Below are 26,848 nucleotides of genomic sequence, written 5' to 3'. Positions count from 1 at the left end.
CCTGCGTAGAGTCACTGCCCTCCTGTTATGAATGCTTGAAAGTGAAACCAAGTTGAAAAGAGAGACTTGATGCTGGTGGGAGAGAATCCGTCAGACGGTGGATTGGCACTTTTGGTAATGCTTTTAAAGGTGCTTGGGTTTTTTTTTTTTTTTTTTTTTCCACTTTGAGAAAGGGGCTCTTGTGTAGTGCTATTTGGGTTGCATCACTTTTTCTGACAGTGATTTTCACTGACTTGTTTCCCTTTGGGCAAAGATACAACATTTTTTTGTTTTTTTAAGTGTTGTTGATAAACTAAAAAGACTAAATTCTCTGCATTTCATTTGACGGGCATTGAAAGTTGAGTCTTAAGTAGTCCCTGTGCTGCCTGTTAGAAACGCTGTGAGCAAATGGTCATGCTCTGACTTTCAGCGAGACTCTGCAAACTCTGAACAGAGCCCGCACTCTTGCAAATGAACTATATTTGTATAATTAGATATGCCAGGCGAGAGGGTATTACATTCAGAGCTGCGCGCTTAATTTCCTCAGTTTCTCAGCTATTAAGTAAAATTCATCCATTTGGCTGGATACCCAAACTGAGAATTGGGCCACACTATATTGAATTTGTCAGAGGAGATGACGTTAACCCTTGGCAGGAAGTCGCTGCCGCGGTGGTCTTGTCAGCTCACTCAGGATGAGGTGTGCCGACATTACAGAGTATCGCATGGTGTCGATATCATCTGAGCTAATTTACCTCTGTTGAATGGCACAGTGGGGAAGCGGATATTACCTGGATCAGTTTCATGTTGTGATTCCAGTGGAAATAGGCCAAACGAAGCAGAATTTTGGACTACCAGGTCAGTTGGAGAAAAATAAATAAGTTTTTCTCAAATTGGGTTTGCGTGGCTATGTTATGCATTAATGTGAATAGATAGTGCCGCCCTCTAATGGTTGCAGTTATTATGATAAAGACATAGAGAATCAAATAAGGAGTGGCAATATCTTTATGGGGTTTTTTTTTTTTTTTCCTAGGATGATGAAGCCATGACCCACCCTATTCTACCTCTTATTAGTTAATACTTGCTGCATTCACTGATTTGATTGGTTGACGTCTATTAGGCCTGGGCAATAAACCGATTCCGAAATGTATGAATGACCAATGTCATTTTGCCCATTTCGATATATTCGGTGTTTAAAAAAAAGAAAAGAAATGTTGGTTTTGAATGTGTGTAGGTAGCACGTCCCTCTAAGATGCTAGTCTGTGTCAGAGACGTGACTCCACCCATCCAATCTGTAACAATAATGGAGATGAGCCAATGGAGGACGGTTCAGAAGTTAGGCGGCTGCTGCGGTGGCTGAAGTGAATGGCTTTAGAAGCCATCGATGCAACAGATCTTCTATCATCCAAATTGTCCATATTGAGAATCAGTGGGCAGAGTGGCACAAGCCGCGGGAATTAGATTGGTCTTTTTTTCATATAACTGTGGAGAAATCCCGTGTTTTCAGGTGCAATACAGATGAAGTCGTGGTATAATCTCAGTCCTTCTCATTTTAAGTAATCTGTGTTTATCTTCAATCAATCCTAACAACTAAAAGTACTTAATTTGTATTTTCTTCATTTAAGTTCAGACAGTGTAGTTTTACAGTCCTTTAAAGTGGCAATAAATAGGTTGAGGGGAGTCATACTATCAATATAACTACTACATTGAGTGGACAAACAATTTTTTGTAAAGTGGAGTAGTTATCGTCCATTTATCATTATCGAGGTGAACTGCTCAATATATTGTGATATTGATTTGAGGCCATATCGCCCAGCCCTAATGTCTATGTTTACGTGGCAGTGCGATGGCGAGTCATGACAAGGCAAATGTTGCTAACCGATAAATTATAGTGAAATTATGTGACATTGAGCAAATACTCTGGATGGATTTTCACTGAATAGAGTAGCCTTACATGCCATTTAAAAAAAAATTCTGGGCTGCTTTAAAAAAAAGGCAAAAATGGAGAAGATATTCTTTTCCTTGACCACTACACCACTGCCAGTACATACCATCTCAGACCACTAGATGTCACTATATAGCACCAAAATGCTGCGACGGTGCCACAGAAAATAAACTGGATAGGAGAATTTAATGTAACAATATATACATTAAAAATTAAAAACTGAGTGTGTGATGAACTTGTGAGGGGCTGGAGCCAAGCAGGTAAACTGTTACCATAATGAAGAAAACAAAAAAAGGATAATTGTGAGCTAAAAGCTGAGGAACAAATTCTCAAAAGGTTCTAGAAACATACAGATGGTGCAGTTTCCTCCTTGCGTGAAGAAATAAAAGCAACTTCCGTGTGGGTTTTATTTTTCCATGACGCATCTGGCAGCGTATAATCCTAAATGTATGCAAATCATGATAAAAACAACCTATGTATCTTTGTAATGCACATAATTGGTCACTATTTGGCTCAATGCTAGTGAGTTTGCATTATAGTGTGCAAGAGAGCTGTTGACTGTTTCTATTGCGAAATTATTTGGATAACTTTCTAATTACTTGAGTATTTTTAAGTGAATCGCGCAACGTAATGTTGGTACTCGTTTACATGCCAAGTTTCACATTTGCACTGCAACGTTTTGAAAAACGATGTTTGTTTGAAATGGCAGAAACGCTGTAAAATATATAGTTAGAATGTTTGGTCAAGAGTTGGTGCTGGTAGATGTTTCTGTAATGAAACCACACCCAGTGTGACGTACACATTAACAATTTCAGAAAAGTTGCATTTTTGTCGCATACACGAAGACGGAGCATTTTCAAAAACTTGTACCTTGGGAACTGTTTAAAAAAAAAAAAAACAGTTCTGTGTTCTGTAGCTCCGAACACCATTGTTGTGTAAATGGACCCCCAAAATACATCAAAAGTTGTCCGATTCCAATTCAAAATGTTTTTGTTTGAATGGGGCCTGAATTCAAAAGAGTTTAATTCATATACAAACTGACAATGAAAAACATAAGAAGAGTTGTTGGAAGAAAAATGTGAATTTGAATGTCACTAGCTTAGATTAACTAATCTACAGCTCCTTTGTCAAAGCATTTCCCCTGAAGAATACAATGGAATTACAATGAATACACAGGCAGCATTGAATGATTACATTTTAGGCTTGGATTGAAGATTTAAAATGAAATGCTTCCACACATTCTTTGTGAATTTTTCTTGTTGCCATTGTGTTTACCTCTCGGGAATTGTCATGCTTGGCCGTAGGTGAATTTTTCTTGTCACAAAAACCCCATTTATTTATTTTTTTTTTATTGGCATTTCAGCCAAGTCCTGGCGAGCTACAGCCAGTCCCTGGTAACATTTTGGCCACAAGAGTGTTGTGAGCCCGCGGACGGGGCAAACAGAGAGGCACACGACCACTCAGGCACACACACCTGCACTGAGAGCCAAATTAGTCACCAGTAATCTGTTGTCCAGGGAAGGCAGAGGAGCAAAGCCAAGGGTAAACATGCAAACTCCACACAGAGTTTCGGTTGGTTTGGATTTGGAAGTTTCTTGCTGTGAGTGCACAGTTTGTTCGCAGTGAGCCACAGGAGTTCTGTTGGCCATTTATATGTTTTCAAGCGGAAACACAAAGTACACCCTGGTGGCTGCATGGGAAAACAACATTGTTTTCAGCATTCATGTAAATAGACATTGTTTTGAAAACATTGTCGTATAAACATGACCGTTGATTGCTAATCATAAAAACCCTTTCTTTAAAACAACGACGGCTTCAGATCCTACTTTGTGTCTGCAGAGTAGCATACTCTATATAATAAGACGAGAGACCATGAAGCTTTCTTTGTTCAATGTGTGCAAACTGTGAACAGATTAAACCCACAAATTCCATTCGACAGCATCTTCCTTTCAATCCTATTTGTGTTTCCTTCTTATGGAGCACTCAGCCCAAACAGCCTGCTTCCTGCTGGGAGAATAAATGCTCAAAAAAAAAAAAAAAAAAAAAAATTCTCCCAAATTTACAGTTTCATTTCAAAACAAAAAAGGCTCTGTAATTTCTTGAATCAGCTGGGTACCAGAAAGGTTGCAGAAACAAGAGTAAAGACTGCTTTTGTCAGGCTCATTTTGTTGGGCCGAGATGAATACAGATTTGGTGAGCTCGCCGTGGATTTACAGCCGCAGGGTGGCGGCCGTGAGATTGATTCAGGATAAACAGCACCGCTCATGGACGCAGCAATAAAGAAACGTGTCACCCTTTGCATTCGCATGGCTCAGTGATGTGTTTTTAATCGTCATGAGGCAGCGACAGAGCCTTCATGGTACATAGGTAGAGGATTGAGCTTTGGATGCACCGAAGCTTATGGGATATGTCGACAGAAAAATAGAAATCTGTACAATACGACCAGCCTTCCGTAACATCCAAAAATAGCCAAGACACAATATGAAGTACTGTTTTCATGACGTCTAAAGCAGACAATTACAATGAAGAGTGGATCTAGAGCAAAATCCTATATGGGAATAATAGCTCCAAGAAACTGATGAAATCAGAAATTCATTAGTAATAAACACATGAAAGGAAACAAATTAACTCGCTTTGGTACGTGGCCGTATATGCCTAATGTGAGCGTGTTGGTGGTTCACTCTCTCTGTGATGGACTGGTGTCTTGTTTAGGTGTATCCTGCCGTCACCTATAGCCTTTGCTGCCTCATGGCCCTGAACGGGGTGGATGGATGGCTGATGGATGGATGATGGATGGATGGATGGATGGATGTGCATATATGGCAACCTTTTATATCCTCAAAACTAACTGCCTGAAAAAAATTTAATTTTCTTTTTAAAAATCACTTTTTTTGATGATACATTTTTTGCAGTACACAAGCATAATCTGGTGGTCATGATGAAACAACAGGATTGGGGAAAACCTTCTTTTTTTTAAAAATTGAATTGAATTGAATTTTATTTATATAGCACCACATACAACACATTTCAAGGTGCTTAATAGAAATCCGCATTTGAGTGACGGTGAAAGGAAAAACTCCCTCGAAGAAACCTTTTCTGCTTTTCTGCTTGGGGTGGAGAGGAAAAGAGAGGAAAGTTAAGGACAGACAGATTGGGGGAGGGATACAGGCCCTGGGTCGGGGTGTTTTCAAAATGTTTTGAGAGAATTTTATCCCATTTAGAGATTTTATTTTAAACGGTAAGTTATGAGCAACTTTTATTTTCACTCTTTCCAACTGTTTATTTTTAATTTTACAACATATCATTAACATTCAAAACAGAGATCTTTTTTTTTTTTTATTTTAGCCTGACTCAATGTCCCAAATGTAAAAAACAAAAAATCTTTTTTCTCAAAAATCTCAGAAATTCTCAACTTTTATAAATAGGTGTCCTATCAATGGTTAAACATATATGAGAAATTCACATTTTCCATCCACTACGGTTCAACACGCTAGTAATAAGGCCGCCATGGCCATTAATCCAGGTGTAATGAGGTGGACCAGTCTGGGGATGACAACTGCACCACGGTTTGTTTATTGTCTTTCTTCCGAGGTATTTCCTGTGTTGTACCTCCTAATGGGTCTTGCAGTTTTTTCTAAATCTCTTTGATTGCCCTTGCGTTTCCTACAGCTTCGCCATAATGACCGATCATTTGCCCGACTACGTTTTTCAGGGTTGTTTTTTTTTTTTGCCAAAATTCCTTTAATTTTTTTGCAATAATATACCAATCTATTTGATAGTTTCCTCCACCTACACGTCCATCTCCATAGTATCACATCTCATGTCATGCTAATCATTCCATGTCCAACACAAGCAAACAATCATGCCATTTATGTTATTTCTGCCATTCAAACAGGGTCTAATAAACTCCTGTTTGTGTGGGATATCACTCATTGTGTTAATCTTTGTCGATACGCTGTGAGCAAAATTCATCATGTTTTCAACAGGGTCTTAATAAATCCGACCCCGAGTGAACAAGGCAAACTGGAAATGGAACAAAAAAACAAAAAAAACCAAACAATCCAAGAACTCCCTGACATTCATTCTCCTGTAATCGCTGGAATATAACAGATTGGTGATATTTACCCGGGCCTCTGTGGTGGATTAGTCCTTTAAAAGGCTTCCTCACAAGTTGACGCTCCCGTCTCGCTGATTTAAATATTACAGTGCAGATATGCTGAGACGAGCACGCAGGGTTGTCATTTGTGTTTATCCTCATAATCCTCCCGAGTTACAGTCGCGAGCTTGGCTTCACACCGCCTGATTTTATTGTTTCCAGCGATTGCGCACCACCTTCACCTTGCCCACGCCCCGGTGACATGGCGTCTGTGCGGACGAGGGGTGGTGGACGGGGACACTGACAGTTCTCCAGTTGACAAATAGACCAGCGTTAGTGCGGGAGCGCCGAGCTCTGCTTTATGAATACACCTGTCACTGTGTTTACTATGAATCTGCTGTAACACAGGATCAAGGGCACAGTAGTGATTGGAAAGGGGAGGGGGGAGAATAAAAAACTGCTCTGCCGAGTGTCTGCCATCATGTAATGTGACTTCAGGCAGATGTATGACTGTGGCTTTGTTTACGGTTGGCACGGGGCAAGAGGGACATAAATAGAAGCACCAAACAGGTGTGTGTGTGTGTGTGTGTGTGTGTGTGTGTGTGTGTGTGTGTGTGTGTGTGTGTGTGTGTGTGTGTGTGTGTGTGTGGGTGGGTGGGTGGGGGGGTGCTCGAAGATTTTTTTTCACTCGTTTTCTTAAGAATTCAATTGCAGCATAGAGCGAGATAACAGGATCGAGAAGCCCTTCCAAGTATGATCGATTTTTATCTTTAGAGGGGTTATTTGTCCCTTTTATAGGGTGAAAAAAATTCAGTGACCCTTTGCCTTGTGAGATCATTTAAACTCCAGCAGAGTAAACTGGAAGGATGCGGGACTGTGGGCAGAAATAGAGAATATTTCTGTGTGCTTCAGGAAGTAGAAATATGTGCTGATTTTCTCTGTTGGGGCTTGAAAAGTACACTTGTTTTTATCTGAGTGAAAGCGTCAGACCTCTGTGCGTCTTAAAACAACTTGCATGGATCTTTCATTAAATTAAATCTGAATAAACATTTCCATCTTGATTTTTATTTTCCTTTTATTTATTATCTCCCAGTTCAAGGTGAAAAATGTGCCATTTAAATAAAAAAATTGCCTTCAATAAAGTCTATCACATCGCGCCATGTCACCCAAACGCTGCCTTTCGCTTCAGGTGATAAATGTCGAGTTGATTTAATTGCACCTCTTGTAAGATAACCATGATTACATCCAAATAAAGAGCATTCTCAGAGAGATGAGTTCAAAGAGCTCACTCATTTAATTTTATTGCTAATAATGCTGCTTTTCCTCTATATATGATGTTAAGAAATAGGCTAAAATCGATTAGAAATTCATAAAGAAAAATAAAACCGCTAATAGTATTGAAATAGGATACAGCTATAAAAAAAAAAAGAAAGGTTCTAAAAAAAGGTACGATAGCTGCTGAAATATGAAAAACAGATAAAATATTTCAAACAGCTGAATTTGCTTGAAAAGCTGAACTGGCTAACAATGGTAGAACAAAACTATATCTAAAAGGACTCATCAAACCTGCTTGAGAAGGTGAAACGGCAACATGTGCTAATATGACTATCACAGTTAAAACAATTCAAACAATGGATTAAATTGCTTCATTGGGTAAAACAGCTGAAATGACTAAAACAACCTCAACAACTAAAATCAGCTGCAAGAATAGTGAAAAAATGCCACAATAAACACAAAAGGACAAACAATAATAGCTGGAATAGTCACAATAATCAAAACAGCTAATACAACTGCTTTGAAAGCTGAAACATCTTAAATGGCTAAAAACAGCTCAGACAACCGTTAAACAACATTTCAAGTGACAATGAATTATTTTTGCGTTTTTGTTTCATAAAAGTTTGACGTTTACGCGGCAATGTTTTGAATGCCATATCCGTTTACTGGAAACGGCTGAAACATTGAAAACAAAATTAGTATGTTGGGCCACAAGTTTGTGCTGTCTTTTTTTTTTTTTTTTTTTGTATGAAACCACACACATATGCAAAAACATTAATATTGGCGATTACATGAACATTCATATGGGCACACCACTTAGTTGGATTGTTATTCCAGGTGACTCAATAATGAAACTACCACATCCCAGGAGATTATGGACCGGTAGTCATGACTCTGGAGGCCCCCATTGTTGTGACTGTCCATCTACTGAGCATGTGCAGAAGATCTATTAATGTTAGTCAGATGCGTTTTAATGTAAGCTGGGCCTCAGACTGCTAAAATAGCTAAATTGGCTACAACAGCTATAATGGATTAAATGTAAAACATCAAAAAGGTGCAGTAAGCGTCTCAACAGTTGTCGATTGTACTTTTGAGATTTCATAAACGCAACATGAGAGTGAGAGAACATGAGGTGTGTGACCTTCTCTGACATTATATGCTGTTATCATTTTAAATGTTACATTTCCAGTTGAATTTGATTTGGTAGAAAGTGGAAAATCGTCTTTGCGTCACACAATTTGCTGACTCCTTTATTCTCCTCCATCCTCTTCTCTTTCCTGCAATGAATCCAACAGGAACACACGCACAAGCCGGCCACAGTGACACAAGATGGTTTCAGGGACATTTACAGGCTTTAAAACCAAATGAGCATCAATTTATTAAAAAAAAGCAGCGATAATAACTGGCTGCAGGTAATTGCAGGGAGCAATGCTTGTCTGCATTTGAATTGCCATTACCAACCGGAGACCGTGTGTGTGTGTGTGTGTGTGTGTGTGTGTGTGTGTGTGTGTGTGTGTGTGTGTGTGTGTGTGTGTGTGTGTGTGTGTGTGTGTGTGTGTGTGTGTGTGGTCACTGCCGCCTCCATGGGTGTCTGGCCTCGAGGAAAGCCAGGTGAGCCGCTTGCTGCAGCAAACCCCCCCCCCCCAGGTCTACTTGATGAGGACACCTCATGCAAAATTGATGCGGACCTCAAGGTCATGAGGAGTTCATTACAGAGCATGCTCAGATTGGACCACGCCTGCAGCACAGCAGCAGGAAAAGCACAGTCCGATTCCCTGGAAGCTCCTCCTGGCCGCTGGCGTCCGCCGGTATGCAGTGGGCTTCGCTTCAGGCTTACATTATAAACCTGCACCTTATCTGTTTCACACATTGAGCTTAAGAAAGGTTTACGGCTGGATGGGTGGCACTTTGAAAGTGAGTACAATTAGTGCTATCATGGCTTATGCTTACTAGTTTTTGCTGAGCGTGCGCTGCCGGAAATTGGTTATTGATTATAGATAATTGAGCTGAATCGTATTTATCCAAAAGATTTGGCTTTTGGAGGATGCGGTGTTTTCTGGTTGACACAACTTATGATTACGTGTTGTCAGCAGATCGACCAAAGATCGGCTTTTGGACGCTGGAATTTCTTTCAAAAACCGACAACTTCTTTCACTGAACTCATGCAGACATTCATCTATCGCTCAGAAATGATTGAAATTTTTACTGTTTGATAAAGTTGGTGTCAAAAACGTGGCAAAAACATGCAGAACATAAAAAGCCCTTCACATTCCCCTTTTTCAAGTGAAAACAGAAAGCATGCATAAGAATCGTGTTCGGAGCCACTGAAAAGGCACCTTTCTGAAAATGTTCCAACTCCAGGAAAATTGGGGAAATAGCACAAACATTCCTATTCTGTCTCCATGGAAATGGGGGGGAATGTTGCTACTGTGCATGCGCACCATTACTGTAGTAAATAATTCTGCACGTGCTCTTACTTTTCTTACTTTTACATACTTTTCTGAAATAAAAACGTGAACGATGGTGTGTTTTCATTTGAAACGTTATTGTGTAAACAGGGCCTGAGTGTGAAATACATGCTGTGCTATGAATTAAGTAAGATTTAAAGGTGCCATTTTCCAACGAGGAACAGTTTCAGTGCTTGATTGGTCACATGTAGACAATTTAAATGCAAAAATAAAAATCATTATGATGACAATTTAATTAACTCACAACAACTCATTACAATATACTTGCGTGTAAGCTGCTTACAAATTAGTGTTCATACCTGCAGAATAGATGACTTCATTAAAAGCACAATCACTTTCTATTGATCTACACCATTAGCATTACTCACCATCTCTGGCTTCAATTTGAAAATAATAAACCTAAATTAAACCTTTTACTACTGACCGGTGAATAAATCATCAATTTGTTAGTAAGCTAAAGGGAGGGATGTCTCGTTTGGTCATTTCTGAGAACAAATCATGATTAAAACTGGGGGGAAAAATAATTTAAAGCTGATAATGTAAAAAAGTGAGGAAAATTAAATGTATTAATCAAAACTAGAAAGTCTAACAAGGACGTGACAACACATATACAGTACACGACTATACTTAAAGCTTTATCTTGGTCATTACCAGCAAAATGTTTTCATATGCATGTTGTTGATTCTAAGATAAGTTGCATGCAGACAAGCTGTTTCATCATATTTATGTTGAGAACAGAGAGGAACTTTCTCGAGTGCACTGACAAAAGTTCTGCGTCAGATTAATTGCGCAACTTCAATGCTTTTGATTTGAACACATTATTTAGGAATTTTTTGGGTACTTTTTATTTTTTATTTTTTGCACCATGCTGCTGTGTATTTTTTTTTGTGGGGGGGGGGGTTGCTGGTGATTGTGACACATCGTTGACAACATACTATTAAGTCTGACTTTGAGGATAGTTTGTTAGCAATGAGGTAGCGAGCTTTCATGGCAGCATCACTGACATCTCAGCTTGAATCTCCAGAAATTTGTTGAAAAAGCCTGTTTTCTTTTAAATCTTTTCAATTTTCTTGGTGGTTTGGTGGGCCAGATAGAAACATACTATGGTCCAGTTTTCGCCTACAGGCCTTATGTTTCACACTTCTTCTCTATATCCTAGAATGTGCCTCATTGCATTTTTCTTTAACAGACACAGGGTAAGCCCTGGACCTTCATCACCCATGCGAGCTCTGGCCACTAAACAAATCACTCCCTCATCCTACGTTGGGACACATTAATATATTCCAAAAAGACAAAGAAGGTTTAATGATCTTGATAGAGAAGTGAGAAATGACCCGTCTGAAATGATGTCACTCCTGCCAGCTGACACACAATATCCTGTTCTACATAGTTATTAAACAGTGAATGAATTCATAATTTTGGATGCAGCTGTAAGCGATCTGTGCAATCTTACACCTCCATTGATTATCCGGCGGTGTCTGCAGGAGGCATGCAGACAGCTGCAACCGACAAGTGCGACGCACGTGTTTGTCCTATTCTCTCCGATGAAATCAGGGTTGAGAAGCGTTTCCACCTGATGGAGAGAAGCAAATTTGAACATATGCACGGATTCCAAACAGTGGGCCGAAACAGCTGCGAAGGGGTGGCGATGAAGAGAAAGTGAGATCTCGTCCCTTTTTTTTTTTCCCTCCTTCCTCTGGTGCTATCGGTGTAAAGCAATCACAGCCTCGTTGGTGTGATGAAGGAGCGGCGTGCCGCATGGACCTTTCTTCACATGTTTCCTGAGTGTGAAGGTTCACCCTTTTTCACTTGCCGCTCACTCTCTCTGCGGGAGAACCGGCAAAATGCAGCCTGATTATTTTGCTCACAGCTGGCCGGCAATAAGTAACAAAGCCACTTTTCTACAAGTAAGAAAAATTATCCCATAAAAAGGACGGCTTTAATGTCAAGTGTGAGGCGACATATGGCGCAGTTTTTTGACGGAAAAAACCCGACAGCGGCTCATTTGTCTCTGTTGATCTTCTCCTTATCTTTAAATCCCATTTGAAAAAGGCAAACAGGAGCTCGGCGCCGACAGGTTCCCCATGTCTGCTAATATCCGAAGCCGGTCTCAGGTGTTTCCATGGCAGAGAGTACGCCGGCGTGCTCGCTGATTGTGTTGAGACACCGCCGTGCTCAGCCAGCTGTTCACCCTGGCGGGGGGGGGGCACGATGTGTCCGGGCAGCCCACCTTCCTCTCCTATTAAGGTTCAGTCATGCTGGCTTTTCTAACTCGCCCCTCCGTCCTTTCCTATTTAACCTCACGCGGTAATCCTCCCCGACGCGGGATTCACACTGAGCAATGCAGTGACGGCATCAATCAAGTCTAATAGCAAATCGAGCATTTTGTTTTGAATATTTCTGTGTACGTTCTTGGAAAAGTTCAGCTCTTTCCTGACAGGCGTAGCAGCATTTAAAAGTAATATTGTTGGAACAGTGACAAAATCAGTCAGATTAAGTGACTGGCACAGGCTGTTAGATGAATAATGCAGGCTACAAGATGAAAGACAGCTCCGTCTTTTGTAGTCTGTCAGGGAAGAAACCACGGAGAGCCACGACTGGCTTTAAGACTGCATGCAGCACCGTTCTAACTGCCTGTTAGTTTGCCTGGGAGAAAAAAAAAATGGTATTGATGTTTTGTATTTTTTTTTTTCTCCTTATCATTGGAATTGTCATTTGGCAGCACTGTTGCTGAGGCAGATTTACACATGCCATTTCCAGTGTCTTTCTCTCTCTCTCTTTTTTTCAACTCTTATAGAGGAATGTAATTTTATATCTGTTCTCATGCTCCGAGATAAAGCCCCGGTAGCTTCCCTGGATGGTATTGGAGTTTTCATCTCCTTCAAATATGTCACCAATGCAGTGACAGACTGTAGATTTCAGTGAATTACAAGAGAAGTGTTTCCCATTGTTTGATGCAAGCGGCATTCAGCACGTTGTCTCCGATGGTAACGGTGATTAATAGCTGTCACTTTGTGAATTCAGCTCGCATGACGGAGTGTCTCGTGACCTTTCTCTGAAGGAAATGGTCTGTTGACAATGCAATATGAAGGTGTCAGAAAGCAATAAGTCAGAAACACAAAAGCACAAACAGGAAACTAATTAGAAAGCACTCAAAGAGCCCGCAAATCTGCCAAGGCTGCACCATCCTGTGGAGTCGCAGCTTTAATAACGTAAAATGTTTAGGAGGTTTTAACCACCGTTTAGATTCAGCCCTGCATCCTATCACACAAAAACTGTTGGAGCATCGTTGGATTCACGTAATCACGTGATGCTTAATAGGTTGTAGAATACAAGAATCTGAGTATTGGAATGCTGAGAATAACAATGTTTATTGCTAAAGGTATCCATTAATTCAATATCATGATTCACATCAGGCTTTTGTTTGTGTTTTCAATTAGAGATGTTGTATCGAGTATTGGGTCCGATGTGCACAGCCTTGCTACATGCTACAGGCTACATGCTAAAGACTCCGGGGCTCACATGTGTGTACTGCACTAGGTGTAGAAAAAGAAGTATAATGAAGCCTTCAAGGATGTTGGAGGTGTACAGAGGCTGTGCGGAGATAATTCGCGACAACACATAGCCTTTGTGCATCATTTGCGCATGGAAAACATTATTAACAATTATAAAAGTGCTCAGTATCAGGAAGTAGCGAAAGATTAGTACTCGTACTTGTCCTTTAAAAGAGTGGAATCAGTGCATCCTTAGTTTTTGTAGTGATCAGGATATACACTAGTAGAACATTTATATTCAAACAATATAATAAAGACACTAGTGCCAGCTTGAAAACACTGGTGAGCCTTCATTGTTTGAATTATTCGCCCTCTAAATCATTTTTCGACAACCAGTGCTAACATATGGTAATTAGTGTGAGCACTTTGAGCTGAGGCTTATGGGAATGTCTCCAATTTTGCAGGCGAGTCGTAAACAACGAGACTCATAAATGAATATTTCCACTGAGGACTACAGTTTCACTTATGTTCACATACACGAATCACCCTTAAAGTACATGTGTGGCTAAAGCCAGCTGCTACTCGTAGGGCTGTATTGTGAGGTAAAGTTATAGCTTTTATAAAATCTGCTGTTGTTTGATCACTACCAACTTTTACTATTATTAACTTACAAGGTTGATGGAGATTTATTCTGCTCATCATTAAGTGAATTTGAGAAACCTTTTTTCCAGTTGTAAAAATCCTTTACGAGACTCAACTTTCATGTCATTGTTCTGCTTCCAGGACTGTTCTCTTTCATCATGCTCGTAATTTGACATCTGTTTTATCTCCATTTCACCTTTTGTTTCTCTGAACCGAATACATTTGTGATGATGAGTCAGAGCCATCAGAGGTTCTGCTCTTGAGCTTTCACCTCAGTAGAGTGCCTGAAGTCATTATTTGATTCCACGTTCATCTACTTTGTGTCCCCAACACTGTAATATTGGTGGAGGCATCATTAATATCATCTCAATGTTTGGAACTGAATGGAAGTTTTGTCAGGTGCACCGAGAAAAATTATGTGGCGCAATTAACACAATTTTTTTCCACACATGTAATGATGCATTTTCTTACATACAAATGTAAGAAAATTATTAGAGAGAGAAAAGCCCATATTTAATTAAAGTGAAAAAGTATTTTGTCAATGTGCCCAGTGAGACGGTGTCCCATGATGCATCAGAGCTGAGTGGAAATCAGGCTCGCTGTGGTCCAGTGAGATTACATCTTCAAAAGTCAAATGGTCACCAATTATCCAGACACGATGAACTCAGCTGAATTCAATAACAGTCTATCTGAATTGAGAGATTACACCTAACCGTTGAGCCAAATGATCAATAGCAATCATCCTTTACCATGAATACCTTGACAGACATTCGTGGCAGTATCTTCCACACTGACCAACTCCTTAAAAGAAATAGTCATTTTGTGTCTTCACAGATCACTTCTCCCGCTGCAGACGTCTCTTACAGCGATGCTGAGAGATAACTTCTGAAGTGTGAAAACAGAAAACAGTTTATAGCATCAATTTATGCAGTTCTTGGGTCTTCTGCTACATACCATCTCCCAGACATCTCTCATAAATGGGAAAAAGACTTAAACAATCAATATATTGAGGATGATTGGCAGGCATCCATACGCCTGATCACATCCGTCACGACTTGTAATCGGCTAAGAGAAACTCAGTGCAAGTTACTTCACAGGTTGCATATAACTCCTGTCATCTTAAATAAGATTGACCACCCCATTTCACCTCTATGCACTAAATGCAACATGGAAAGGGGGATGTTGTTCCACTACTTGTGGGAATGCAAATTCCTTTCGAGATTTTGGTCACTAATTTCAAAAGAAATCAGTGGGATATTTAAAAAGAAAATTAATAAAGACCCCGGGGTTTTCATTCGGTCTCGAGACCTACATTGCTCCACATCACACTATAAGCTGTTGGAAAAACTCCTTTTCGTTGCTGGTAAGTGTATACGACAATACTGGCTCAAAACACTCCCTCCTGTCACGATTTGGTACTGGGATGTCCTCCCCCATGAAAGGCTCCAAGCAGCGGCAAAGGGTAAAGATCAATTATTTGTCACTTTTAACAGTTTGGACACCTTTCCTAAATTATATACCTGCAGATTTGAGAAATCTGCTAATGAGGGGCAGACTTTTCTGAATGGAATAGAATCTCCCCCTGCAACTCTCAAACTCGGACACAGAGTTTAACGGCCTTTTGATGCCTGGTTACTCTTTATCACTGTTCTGGTGAATTGGACTATATTTTTTGTGTTTGTTTTAATAGATATCTTGCTGTCTGGTGGGGTGGGGTGGGGGTTTTGTTTTTGTTCGTATTTTCGGTATGCATAAAAACAATAAAATGTGTTTAAAAAAAAAAAAAGAAGAAAGAAATGGTCGCTCCGTCCTACAATTCTACCTTCCAGAAATTTCCGTGGAATATGCTCACATATTTTGTAGATGTGTCATTAGCATTTCCATTAATGAAATGAAGTTTCCAGATATCCTGCAAACAGCCTCACAAACTGCACCAAACCTCCTGGAGGAGGACGTAATTAAAACTGATATGAAATAAAATCCACTTCACCATGCAAGCGGGAGAAAATCAATAGTCACCAAAGCAAATTTGCTTGGTTTTTTGGACTTCTGCCTGAATTAAGAGCAAAGCTACATAATTTAATGAAGCATAACTGATGTAAACTGGGACTCATAGCTGTCTGCAATGAACAAAATGCCTTTTTTTTTTTCTTTTCTTTTTGTTTTTACACTTGCTGCAGAAGCCTTTTACATAGCTCCGTTAATAATAGAAAACCCTACTCCTGTTACTCACCTTTTATCCTCTCAGCATGATGTGGGCGGACCAATCGAATCGATCTCTGTGATAAACGCAGCAAGTGCTCGTCTCCAGAGGCCTCAGCTACTGATTGTGTTTGCATTTTTCCAGATGGTCACTAAACGAAACACTCATTGATCTGGGGAATGACTACCGGCGTCACATGTCTGGGGGCAGCCTGATCATTAGCAACCTGGACAAGGACCAAGACTCCGGGGTGTACCAGTGCACGGCTTTCAACACGCATGGGTCCATCCTCAGCCGCAGAGCCAGCCTCCAATTTGCATGTAAGTGATCCCACAACGACGAACACACTTCTGGCTCCCCTCTCATACAGTCATGACACTGTGGAATCCCTTGTTATCTGCCATGTGTCGGTATTTGTGACATGCTTGTGGCTGTTGTTGTTGTTGTTCTTCTTTTTCTTTTTCATTTATTATTCCGATTTCTCATTTCGATGGCCTGGGAATGGATTTCTAAGAGGGGAAATGGTCATCGAGTGCTATGTCAGATGCAGCAAACACAGTGGGTGAGGTAGCCTCTGAACTACATTGATTCTCATTAGTGGTTCCACCTCTGACAGCATGTGTGCTCTCTACCAACTGACTCATATTTTGTCAAGTGTTAGGGTGGCCCCTGTGATCTGGACTATAGAGAAGACAAGCACACAAAAAAATGCTTAAAGGTGTGTTTGTAGCTACGTAATAGCCATCTACTTCTTTTTGTGCCGTATGTGCGAGAGATTATGCACAGATCAGACGGTGGCAGGCTGTCTGCTGCTCTGGCAGCTCAAAAGACAAAAGCTGGGTTGGAAGTGATGCTAAGGAGTGGGGTCCTACCTTCCAGACAAGCACCGCAGAGGCACCTCTCCTCTCTTGATCAAGCCCGCTGACTATTGATCGTGTCCCAAGGATAGAGAGCCGAGCCGATCGCTTCCTCTCAGGAGATGGACTGCCATTATCCCTATAGCTCGGTAATGAATCTCACTTGTGGGTACTGGGTGAAGAACAGAGCTGCATGACATTTATTGTCTTGGTTAATGCACAGTGAGGGAGGTCCAGCAGATCAGCAAGGCTGATACTGTGTTTTTCGGCGTAATGAGGCCAATGGGCTCAGATAAAAATGTTGTGGTTCCGTAGCTGCATTTGCTTTGCTTTCAAAATCCGGCTACAGCTGCTATAAGCATGTCCTTCCTACTCTTTCCTCATGCAAGCCAGTTTACATGAGGAAAACTGATGAAAGAGGTCCACAAATCAGTGAATAGCTATTCGTGGATGTTAAGTCAAAGCAGACTGTCGTGTCCATGGTCCCTCTGCACAATCTTTAGGAGAGTGGTAGCACAAAAGAAAGCAAGCTTTTTTTCAGTGGGTGCGTTTAGACACATGGTCACTGACAAATAAATCGGCTTTGTGTTTTCATGGCAGTTGCCAGGAGTTGCAAACATTTAGAGCTTTCACTCTTTTCAGAACAAATCAAAGGTGTCGGCAGTGTGTGAAATGTAAAGAGAACCTATTATGCTCATTTGCAGGGCCCCTTTTTCTTCGATTCGGAGGTTCCAACAGAGAAGCTTTTTAATGATTCACACTGTTAAAGAGAATCCTGTTTTATCTTAAATGAGCTCTCTTTGCATCCCTCTGAAAATCTTCACATAAATCCTTCCCTTTCTGAAAGCACAGTTCCCATTTCCAGTATGTGCATGAACTGAATTCATGAATGCGGTTTGTAAATTGACACCTCCCTCATTATCTCATTGGTAGGACATTGGTTTTAAGTGACGTATTCAGTGCTGACCTATATATAGTAATTACTGTATTTAAATCTCGGTGCATTTTAAGTGTAGAATGAGACAAGCAGTGTGCTGCTTCATTATATGTTCAACTCTTTTCAGTGGTTTTTGCTGTCTGATTGAAAGACTTCCAGTCATTTGGATATTTTGTAACTCTTACTGTCCAACAATTATGTTTAAACCATTTTCCCCGTTTACATTCTGTTAGACTGTCATGTTTCCAACCCCTCCGTTGCACTCAGCCCGGTGTAACAAGGTTGTATGGAAAGCGATGCCAGGCGGTACTGTATGTACCAGGACATAATTTAATTTGAATCTAATTTCTGGTGAAAGACCTCAGCTGCAAATAATCAAAATGTTCCCTTTTAAATTGAATATTTACCAGTTGAAAGCTGAGCTGTAGTACCATCTGGATCAGGTCATCGTAGCTCTACCAGCAAACTCTTTTGGACACTGAGAATTCTTTCTTTCGCCAAGTAGCAGGTGTTCAAGCAGTGTAGTGCATCAATATTCAAAAGCTATACTGTTTAAAATGATGCATTAGCACAGAAAGTCAAATAACGTGCTCGGAGAAATAGATTATGGCGACAGATAAACAAAAGTTATGTGCATTTTAATGCATTTAGTGTTGTGAAGTTCCTGTTTAAAGGCATGAACTGGAGATGGGTCAAAGGGGTTTGTGAGGACTGATGCAAAAAAAACATGTAAATCGAAATCCTCAGAACTGTCGCAACTTGTAGAAGATAGAAGTGATCTGCAGTTGATAACTATGAATGCCGATTTGTCCTTTATCCAAAATGAGTAGAGTGTTGCAGAGCCAAAAGGAGAAGATTTTTCCCGACCGCCAGTGTGAAGATACACAGTTGACCCAGAGGAAAGAAGTCGATTTGCCTCATGTAGCGTGGGTCCGATGTGGAGCTGGAGAGCAGTGCCTGCTGTGTTGATGCTGATGCAATCACGCTGGCATGCCAGACAAATATCATGACACAGTCTGCAACATAAAGTGGTGCAATGTGGATTTCCCACCAACAATATATAAACGTATAAAGGAGCCACGTACAGTGCTGGAATGTCTTGAGTACAAAGAACATCTTGTTGAAGAACACAGCCATTCAAAATTCTGTGGTTGGTTCATATATTTAGAATTCACCATTCACCATCAGTCTGCTCAAGGGGCCTGGATGAACCGATGAAGACACAGATAAATGCCAAAAGGTTAGGATAAAACAATATATAATGGCGTGCAGTTGACTAAATTCAATTGATTTGAGATGCAAAAAGATTCTTTCTTCCAAAGAGTCTTAAGCCCCGTTCACAAGACGTAGTGACAATGCATCTCATTTGAGTTTTTGTTTCATGTGTGGTGTCATTACAAAACCAACCAACAGCATCCACTGGCATGCTCGCTGCATCATGTTCAACATTTTTGCTGTTTCCGTTTAAATGGTAATCTGTGTCAAAACTTGGGTGTGTAAATGCAAAATTTTCTGAAACCAAAATGGAAAACGATGCGTTTTAACTCAAACCTTTGCGCTGTAAACAGCGTCAAAGAAGGCATGTCTCATTTTTTGCTTTGAATGCTTTTGTTTGGTGAGACACAAGAATGTACAACTTTGCTCTTTTATCAGAGACAGTGAGGTGGTTTTATTTGTGAAATCAATGACCGCCTCCAGAATCTGCAGCATCTTCGTCATTTTAAACAAGACTCACTCCTGCGACGTGCTGAACAAAGTGTACCCGAGTTGCTCTTTGAGTAAAGCAGAGTGGAGAGCGCCAGAGAAGTTGCACATCCATTGGGGACATTGAGCTGCCACAGTTAATTCAGCAGAAGGCCGGGAATGATGGCGTTGAAAGCTGAACTAAAGAGTGCAAACGGCACCCGGCCATAAGTGTAAGGGCTGCCCAGGTATTGTTATTGCATGATGGAGTAATGAGTCGACTCAATTCTATCATCTTATACATCACACTGTGTGTAACAGGGCAGCAGCGTTGCCCGGGCCAATGTAATGGTCACACGCTGTCATCTCGAGGCCGGCTATTCTCATACGACAGAGACGGATTCTGCTTACAAAGAAATCACTGCAGCTACAGTGAGTTTGGCTTCGAGCTTTCAGAGTTGGTGTGTGGTCAGCCCATTATTATATTTTTCACTCAGAGGCCGCAGAATAACTAAGTGAATCTCCCGGCGCAGAGTCAAAGCTGCATGGAGACCCTTCCTGGAGCAACTCGGCTCGATATGGCTGAAGGAGTCATCGTTCCCATTGTAATTATCAGCGTCTCTCTGATTCACTTCTGAAGACGCTGTTAAAATGATCAGCTGCGTTCAGACTAAGCTTTGCCTCTGTGATGGAACCTCGTGCTACTGTCACTCGTCGGTTTCATAAGCGTCGACCTCGTGAGATCATAAGTATGCTGCCCGCGTCTATATTTCAAGTTAGCCATCTCCTCCTGTGGCCTCCTCGGTGTCCTGCCGTGACTTGGCTCTGTTTGATACCGCGGCGGTCATCAGAGAGCAGCTCATTAATCTTAGCAACACTCAGTCCCACTTCTCTCCATAATCTTCCCCCTCCTAATTTCCCTTATCGGTCACACTGACTTTCTTTTGTTTGTGTTTGGAAGGCTCACTCCAGGCTAGTAGCCAGTGTGTGCAGACAGAGTACAGAGCAGACTGCGGCAGCTTCCCTCCATCAGTCATGAAGCCAGGGGTGGTTTATCATCCCAGGTTTAGGGGTTTTGTCTGCCAGCAACTGCTCATTCATTTGCAGGGGATAGATTGTGCTGAGAGTATTGATGGGGAAGCTAATGCTTTTAAGTGCAAGATTACACCACATTTAATAATGATGTTACTTATTGCTGCTGGCACCACAAACTGTCATTTGTCACGTATGCTCCCCTGCCATGTTTGTCCTGTCCCCCTCCTCCCACCCACCTCATCTTATCCCATTTCAGTGTAATTTCTTGCTTCTGGTGTCGCAGGGTACGCGTCACCAAGTTGGGTCCATCCATTTTATCAACACCCCAGATGCCTTTGAAAGCAATGGGATGTGTTGGGAGGTTGTTTTAGGGCATTAGATTCTCAAAATAATGTGCAAAATGTAACATCAAATGCCACGTCTTAGTGACTCAGCAAAGAAGGAAATTCCTTTTCGCCCATTTTCATAGACTTTTTGTGAATGCCATCATTTAGATCAGTAGTGTCAAACACATTTTAGTTCAGGGGCCACATACTCGATAGTTTCATCTTGAGTTGGGCGAACCAGTAGAATAGTGTCATACTTACTTTTCTCTTTTGCTCTGTTATGGTTGCAGAGTATGCATGATGAATAGGTCTATATTTTCTGACTGTAAATTACCAATATTTCTCAGACAACCAGGGGGAATACTACAAAATATCTACTCATATATATCTATGTTTGTTGTCTGCTGTGTTGGGATGGTTGCTATGTTCGAAACTGAAAGAAGTGACTATTTACGATACTTCAATGCATTTCATTTCACTGCATTAGTTCGCAATAAAGCTACAGTTTATTTTCAGCAATAATGCTACTTTTCAATTTTTTGTGTTGTATCCTGCTCGTAATTCTGGCACATCGTTGACAAAAGATTATCAAACTGACACTCATGGTTAAAAAGTTTGATCTAGATAATTTGTGTCAAATACTATATAATTTATTGACAATTGAATGTGCCCTACCCACCAAATAAATAAAAAAAAAGAATGGTCAGAGTTACTTGATGCACCTGAATACATCACACATGTATCAGTGGCATGAAGCTCTTTAACCCTTTAGTCTCAGTGGTGTGTTCTGTACTACAACTGACAAATGTGTTAAAGAAATCCTTGTTTTCTTGGACTTTTTTGTTTTTTGTTTACAATTTTTACAATTTTTACAATTTTTACACTTACACTTACATTTTTACACAATTTGGGCCTTACATTTGACACCCTGATTAAGAGGTTAAAATGTTTTGTTATGGCCACCAGCTGAATGAGGTCCCCCTCACGCATCCTATAAAGCAAACCAATCTAAATGTTTTGTAAAAGCTCATTGTGTAAAATATGTTTAGGATGAAAGTAGGAATTATTAACAGTAATTACCAGGCACCTTGGGTTGAAAACAGTGGCACCGCCAGCCGGAATCCTGTTTTTTTAAAGGTGTGAAAAAAGCAAATATTTTAATTGTTTTTGGGGAGAGGCTCATAAACAGTTTTACACTGTGTTTAATTTTAATTTAAAATGTAAATTAACAGGAAGGCTAATCAAAAACACATTTTTTGTGGCCTACATATTGCAGGTTCAAATGCATCAAATTCCTCCATCCAGTTCATGCTCTGGCAGCTGTCCAGGGTGCTGAACCGGGTGGCAAAGACACTTCCAGTATTAAATTGGAGCAGAAGAAGTAGACTTCTTCTCTTCGACACCAGCAGGTGATCCTGCAAAGTGGAGAGCGCAGCGGAGCATGCAACTATTGTTTCAAATTACATTTTCCCTCTGTTGAAGTCTGACACTGAAGCAAATCTGCATCTATGAATCAAATGTTGTGTTTTCAGTGTGGATGTGCAGCTTTATACTTTTTGTGTCTTTAAAACCCAAGTCTTCGGTCCTCCTCCTCTTCAGCTCCGCCTTTTTTTTCACATCTCCGTCCGTCTAGTCAGAAAAATCTGTGCGTACTATGACATTTAATCCTGACGGCACCACTTCTTGGAAATATATGCAATTGAAACAATATCAACAAAAAAGAAATCCTCCGTGTTTGTCATTTCCGAGCTGCTCATAGTTTAGCTCATTTTATCTTATTCCATTTCTTCTGACTCCCCTCAGATATCGACAACTTCAAAACTCAGACGGTGAGGAGCGCCGTTAACGTCCGCGAGGGCCAGGGGGTGGTTCTGCTTTGTGGCCCTCCTCCTCACTCTGGAGGTAAGTTTGCCATTTATTCTTTTTCCTTCCCCACAGCCTGGCCCCTCTTACTCAAACATGGCTCACAGGATTTACCTCCACTCGTCTCACATTGCACCCTTTTGATAAAGGATTACTGCCTTGCTGCAAACTTAATCTGTTTTTACACCCATTTATGTGCACACATGCTTTTAATAATCATCCGCTAATGTTGTTTATACAGAATGCTGACACATCAGCTGCTCAACCGGCTGTTTGTTTTGCCTCGTTTTGTCTATTTATATATTTTTTTTAAATCATAGCAGTGTGTTTTTCAAATTAGGTTTAATGAAATACACTCAAATCCACATTTGCTTTATTCAACTTAGATGAGAAGATTGGTGCGCTCTCGCTTTCCTGTCTGTACATATAAATCCACAGCAAGCAGATGGCTTGTTGAGCTTAGCCCAGAGAGACTGCTGCTGTTGAAAGGTGACACTGCTGAACAACACCTTAAAAGTGAACTCATCAACAGTGGATTAATTTGCTTGCTCAATAGAAAGAGTTGCTGCTCTGAAAGAAATCACTTGAGATTTAGTTACAACGTTTAAATATATGTGTGAAAGCAGATTTCACCGTCGGGCAAATTATTTCAAGTCTCCATGAAAATGAAGCAAATATTGAAACCCAATTCAGAAAACACCCCCACTGTCTGCAGCTATTACTTTGAAGGCATTTGGGGAGGCCAAGGTATATGTGGGTATTCAGTGTGTACCCACTTATTTTTCAGTCAGCATTGTGTACACCCACTTCCAAATCCCCCACAATGCACCACTCTGCAGTGTCTACGAACCAGATTGCCTATTTGGTCCCTGGGATTAGCTCAGGCTTGTTCAGAGTGCACTTCTCTAAGCAGCGATGGGGTTAATTTTTTGGATGAATTTGTGTTCTCCGATGTAGCTACAAAATAGTGAAATGTTTTCCTCGTGCACAGCTATCTCCAAATTAACTAGTCTGACCTGAATGGATGTACTTTCCGCTTGTTTTTGTACCCCGCCGACCCCCCCCCCCCCCCAAAAAAAAAAATGGTGCTCCAATTGCTCAAAATGAGAGGCGAAAGCAGCATTCTGAAAATGAGTGGATACAAGCTGAAGATAAAGATGCCCCAGCCGCTGAGCCCCTCCGTTCCCGCGAGTGTTGTCTGGGAAAAAAAAGAAAGCGAAAGACATGAGAACTAGTACAAAGGCTGCTGCCGAGCTCGTCTCTCTTCTACATACAATAGCCCGCAACTCCCCTCACAAGCAAACAGTTTGTAGCACAGTGCATTGTACAGCTGGTCTATGGGATAATGGGTCAGAGTACTCCGTGTGAAATACAGTTTGACAGCCCCCCTCTCTGACATGGGCTTATATGCGGTTGGCTGCTGGTACCGTGGCGCTATTGTGTTTTCCTCACATTTTCAGGAGTGAATGGGAGTCAAGCCTAACCCCCCGTCCTCACTATTTTCTATTTTTCCATTTTCTTCTCTTCAATTTTGAACGCATTAACGTGCATATCCTTGAACTCCCCTGAACTGTATCTGCCATGTTCTTTCTTTTTTTTTTTTTTTTTAGTTTACTTTCGCTGCGATTATCACAGGGGCCAGATATGAAAATTTTTTAACAAAACTGTCCCAAGCAAATGTTATCGTATCACTTGTGTACTCTAGCGTCAACATTTGTTTGCACTTTACTCCGTTGCATAAAACCCATTGTGTGTGTGTGTGTTTTTTTTTGTTTTTTTTAGCCCTCGCTTGACAAAGAATCGCTCTGCCAATTTCTATCAGTGCTCATTACAGCCACATAGTTCAGATGCAGGTTGTGCTGACTCTGAACTATGTGACTCCTGCTGGCCTAATCAGAAAGAGCCTCGTATCTGCATCGCTGCACTCGGCTCGGACGCCGTATCCCATCCGAGTGGCTCGCTTCCTCGGGGCGTGGTGGGGGAGGGGGTCCAGCTGGGAGTGATTGACAGTCGTTGCATGCACCTTTGGACTCGGAGCCCCTCACCCCCGAAGTGGTAGATTCCTCACGGTGCTGGCTCCAGCTCTCGGGAAGTTTGCGCCTCGCGCGCTTCTCGAAAATGACACGGTGATTCATCATGGCAGGTTACTCCTTTCTCGCGGTGGACCTGCCTGCACGATAGCATATTCCTACTTCTGTCTGTCAATCCTGACATCCTTCAATCCGTCCGTTGGTTTGTGTCTCCATGCCACCATGGGACTGGAGTCACTCGGGGACCGGGGGAATGGAGGCTACGTGTCAGGGGAGGGCCACTGACGCGCTGTAATCCATTTTGTTTCGCTCCCTTTCCTTAGGGTCTCCCATTTTTTCTGCACCGATAGCTCTCACATCCGCCATGTCTCGGTATCTCTTTTAGAGCAAGCTGAGATAAGGAGAAAAATATGACATGATATTCTAACATTTTAGGGCCGCGGCCGAGTTTTTCCGATTCAGCCATTGCAGCTATCGAGTGGAGTATATCTAACATGGGGAACCAGTGAGGTGTGACAGAACCGCACTAACTTCAGCTGCTTCCCTTTCTGTTCCAGAACTGACATTTGCATGGATCTTCAACGAATACCCGTACTTTGTCCAACAAGACAGTCGCAGATTCATCTCTCAAGAGACGGGGAGTCTGTACTTTGCAAAAGTTGAGCCCTCGGATGTTGGAAACTACACCTGTGTGGTTAACAACACTGTCACGCGAGAGAAGGTCCTCAGCTCGCCAACGCCACTCGTCCTGAGGAATGATGGTAAGTATTGCAAATGTGTAATCATGTCCGGAAGGTTTTTTTTTTTGGGTGGTTGTTTTTGTAATAAAACCAAACACTCATGCACACAGAGAACAATGACTTTCACAATGGCGACAACACAGACATTCGTGCAACCAGACTTCGTAGTTGCATTGCTATTATGAGTAACTCTCAACTAGAGGCAGAGCCTGGTACCAGTAGTCTCTAGTTGTACCTAGCAGTAGCAGTACTGCTACTGGTACCAGTACCAGTAGTGCCATTTGTATCAGCACCTAGTACCAGTAGTTACCAGTACCAATTGTGCTACCGGTACTACTACCAGTACTCAGTGCAATGCATACCAAAGAAGCTCTAGAGTTTTGATTGGAAATTAAATAATGGACCAATGATCCGCTTCTACAACAACTTTTGTGCATTTCATTAAAGTACGAAGACAAATTATACGAAAAGTGTTTGGGAAAATTTGGGTTACATAGATTATCAGTAGTCTTACCTGGCACTCCCATTTGGAGTCAGTTAGAAGCGGAGAGCCAACATCTTATTGGTACACAAGAGAAGCCATGGGCAGTGGTGTAGAAATTGGAGAAGTTCTGTCTATTATAGGCAGGATTAAGCAATGCTCTTCAGTGTATGATGACTCATCAAGGGATGAATTTGTTGGAAAGCACTCAATTTATCTCTCGCTCTGAGCCAAATTGTTGTCAAAAAACTATTATTGAACAATTAACCCACAGACATCGGATTAAAAAGAAAAGAAAAAAAAACACTAAATGGATTTTTAATTTTACGAGGCTTTTCAATTTATTAAAAGCAAAAAACAAAAGTAATTTCAAACTCCGTCTTCTGTGTTAGTTTTATATCCGTACAGGTTCTGAGCAGGTAAAAAAAACACAACAAGCCAGAGAACATTTCACATTGTTGAGGAATGAACGCGGATGCCATTGTACGCATCATAAAGCAGTTACTGACTAAACTACGCTCAGCGATTGTCTTTTGAGTTTCAGTTTCAAGTGAAAATATCTCATTTTGAGTTTTCATTTCACAAAAGTTTCATGTTTCTTAAGTTTTGAAAAGAATGAAACATTGAAAATGATGTCGTTACAAATGCCAGGCCACAAGTTGGCACAGTTGTTTTTTTTTTTTTAATTGAAACCACACACACAAGCACATACATGTGAACAATATGCTATAAACATTATCAATGGTGATTACGTTTCTCTTTTTTTCATTTTGCAGATTCAGATTAATTTACTGATA

General features: G+C 41.0%; 1 protein-coding gene across 1 annotated transcript in view; it reads left to right on the top strand.

The window, feature by feature from the left end:
- cntn3b (contactin 3b) overlaps nucleotides 1–26,848 on the top strand; it is a gene marked incomplete at both ends in the record, with an annotated part of 71,374 nt that overhangs the window by 5,926 nt on the left and 38,600 nt on the right. Inside the window, 3 exons of the mRNA XM_080495259.1 lie at nucleotides 16,244–16,419; nucleotides 22,741–22,839; nucleotides 25,388–25,591. Of these exons, the coding sequence (XP_080351385.1) occupies nucleotides 16,244–16,419; nucleotides 22,741–22,839; nucleotides 25,388–25,591 (479 nt within the window). The remainder of the gene's footprint in view (nucleotides 1–16,243; nucleotides 16,420–22,740; nucleotides 22,840–25,387; nucleotides 25,592–26,848) is intronic.

Source organism: Blennius ocellaris, assembly GCF_963422515.1.
Source record: "Blennius ocellaris genome assembly, chromosome: 4".
In the NCBI taxonomy this organism is placed as follows: Eukaryota; Metazoa; Chordata; class Actinopteri; order Blenniiformes; family Blenniidae; genus Blennius; species Blennius ocellaris.
This window is presented reverse-complemented; position numbering and strand designations above follow the sequence as displayed.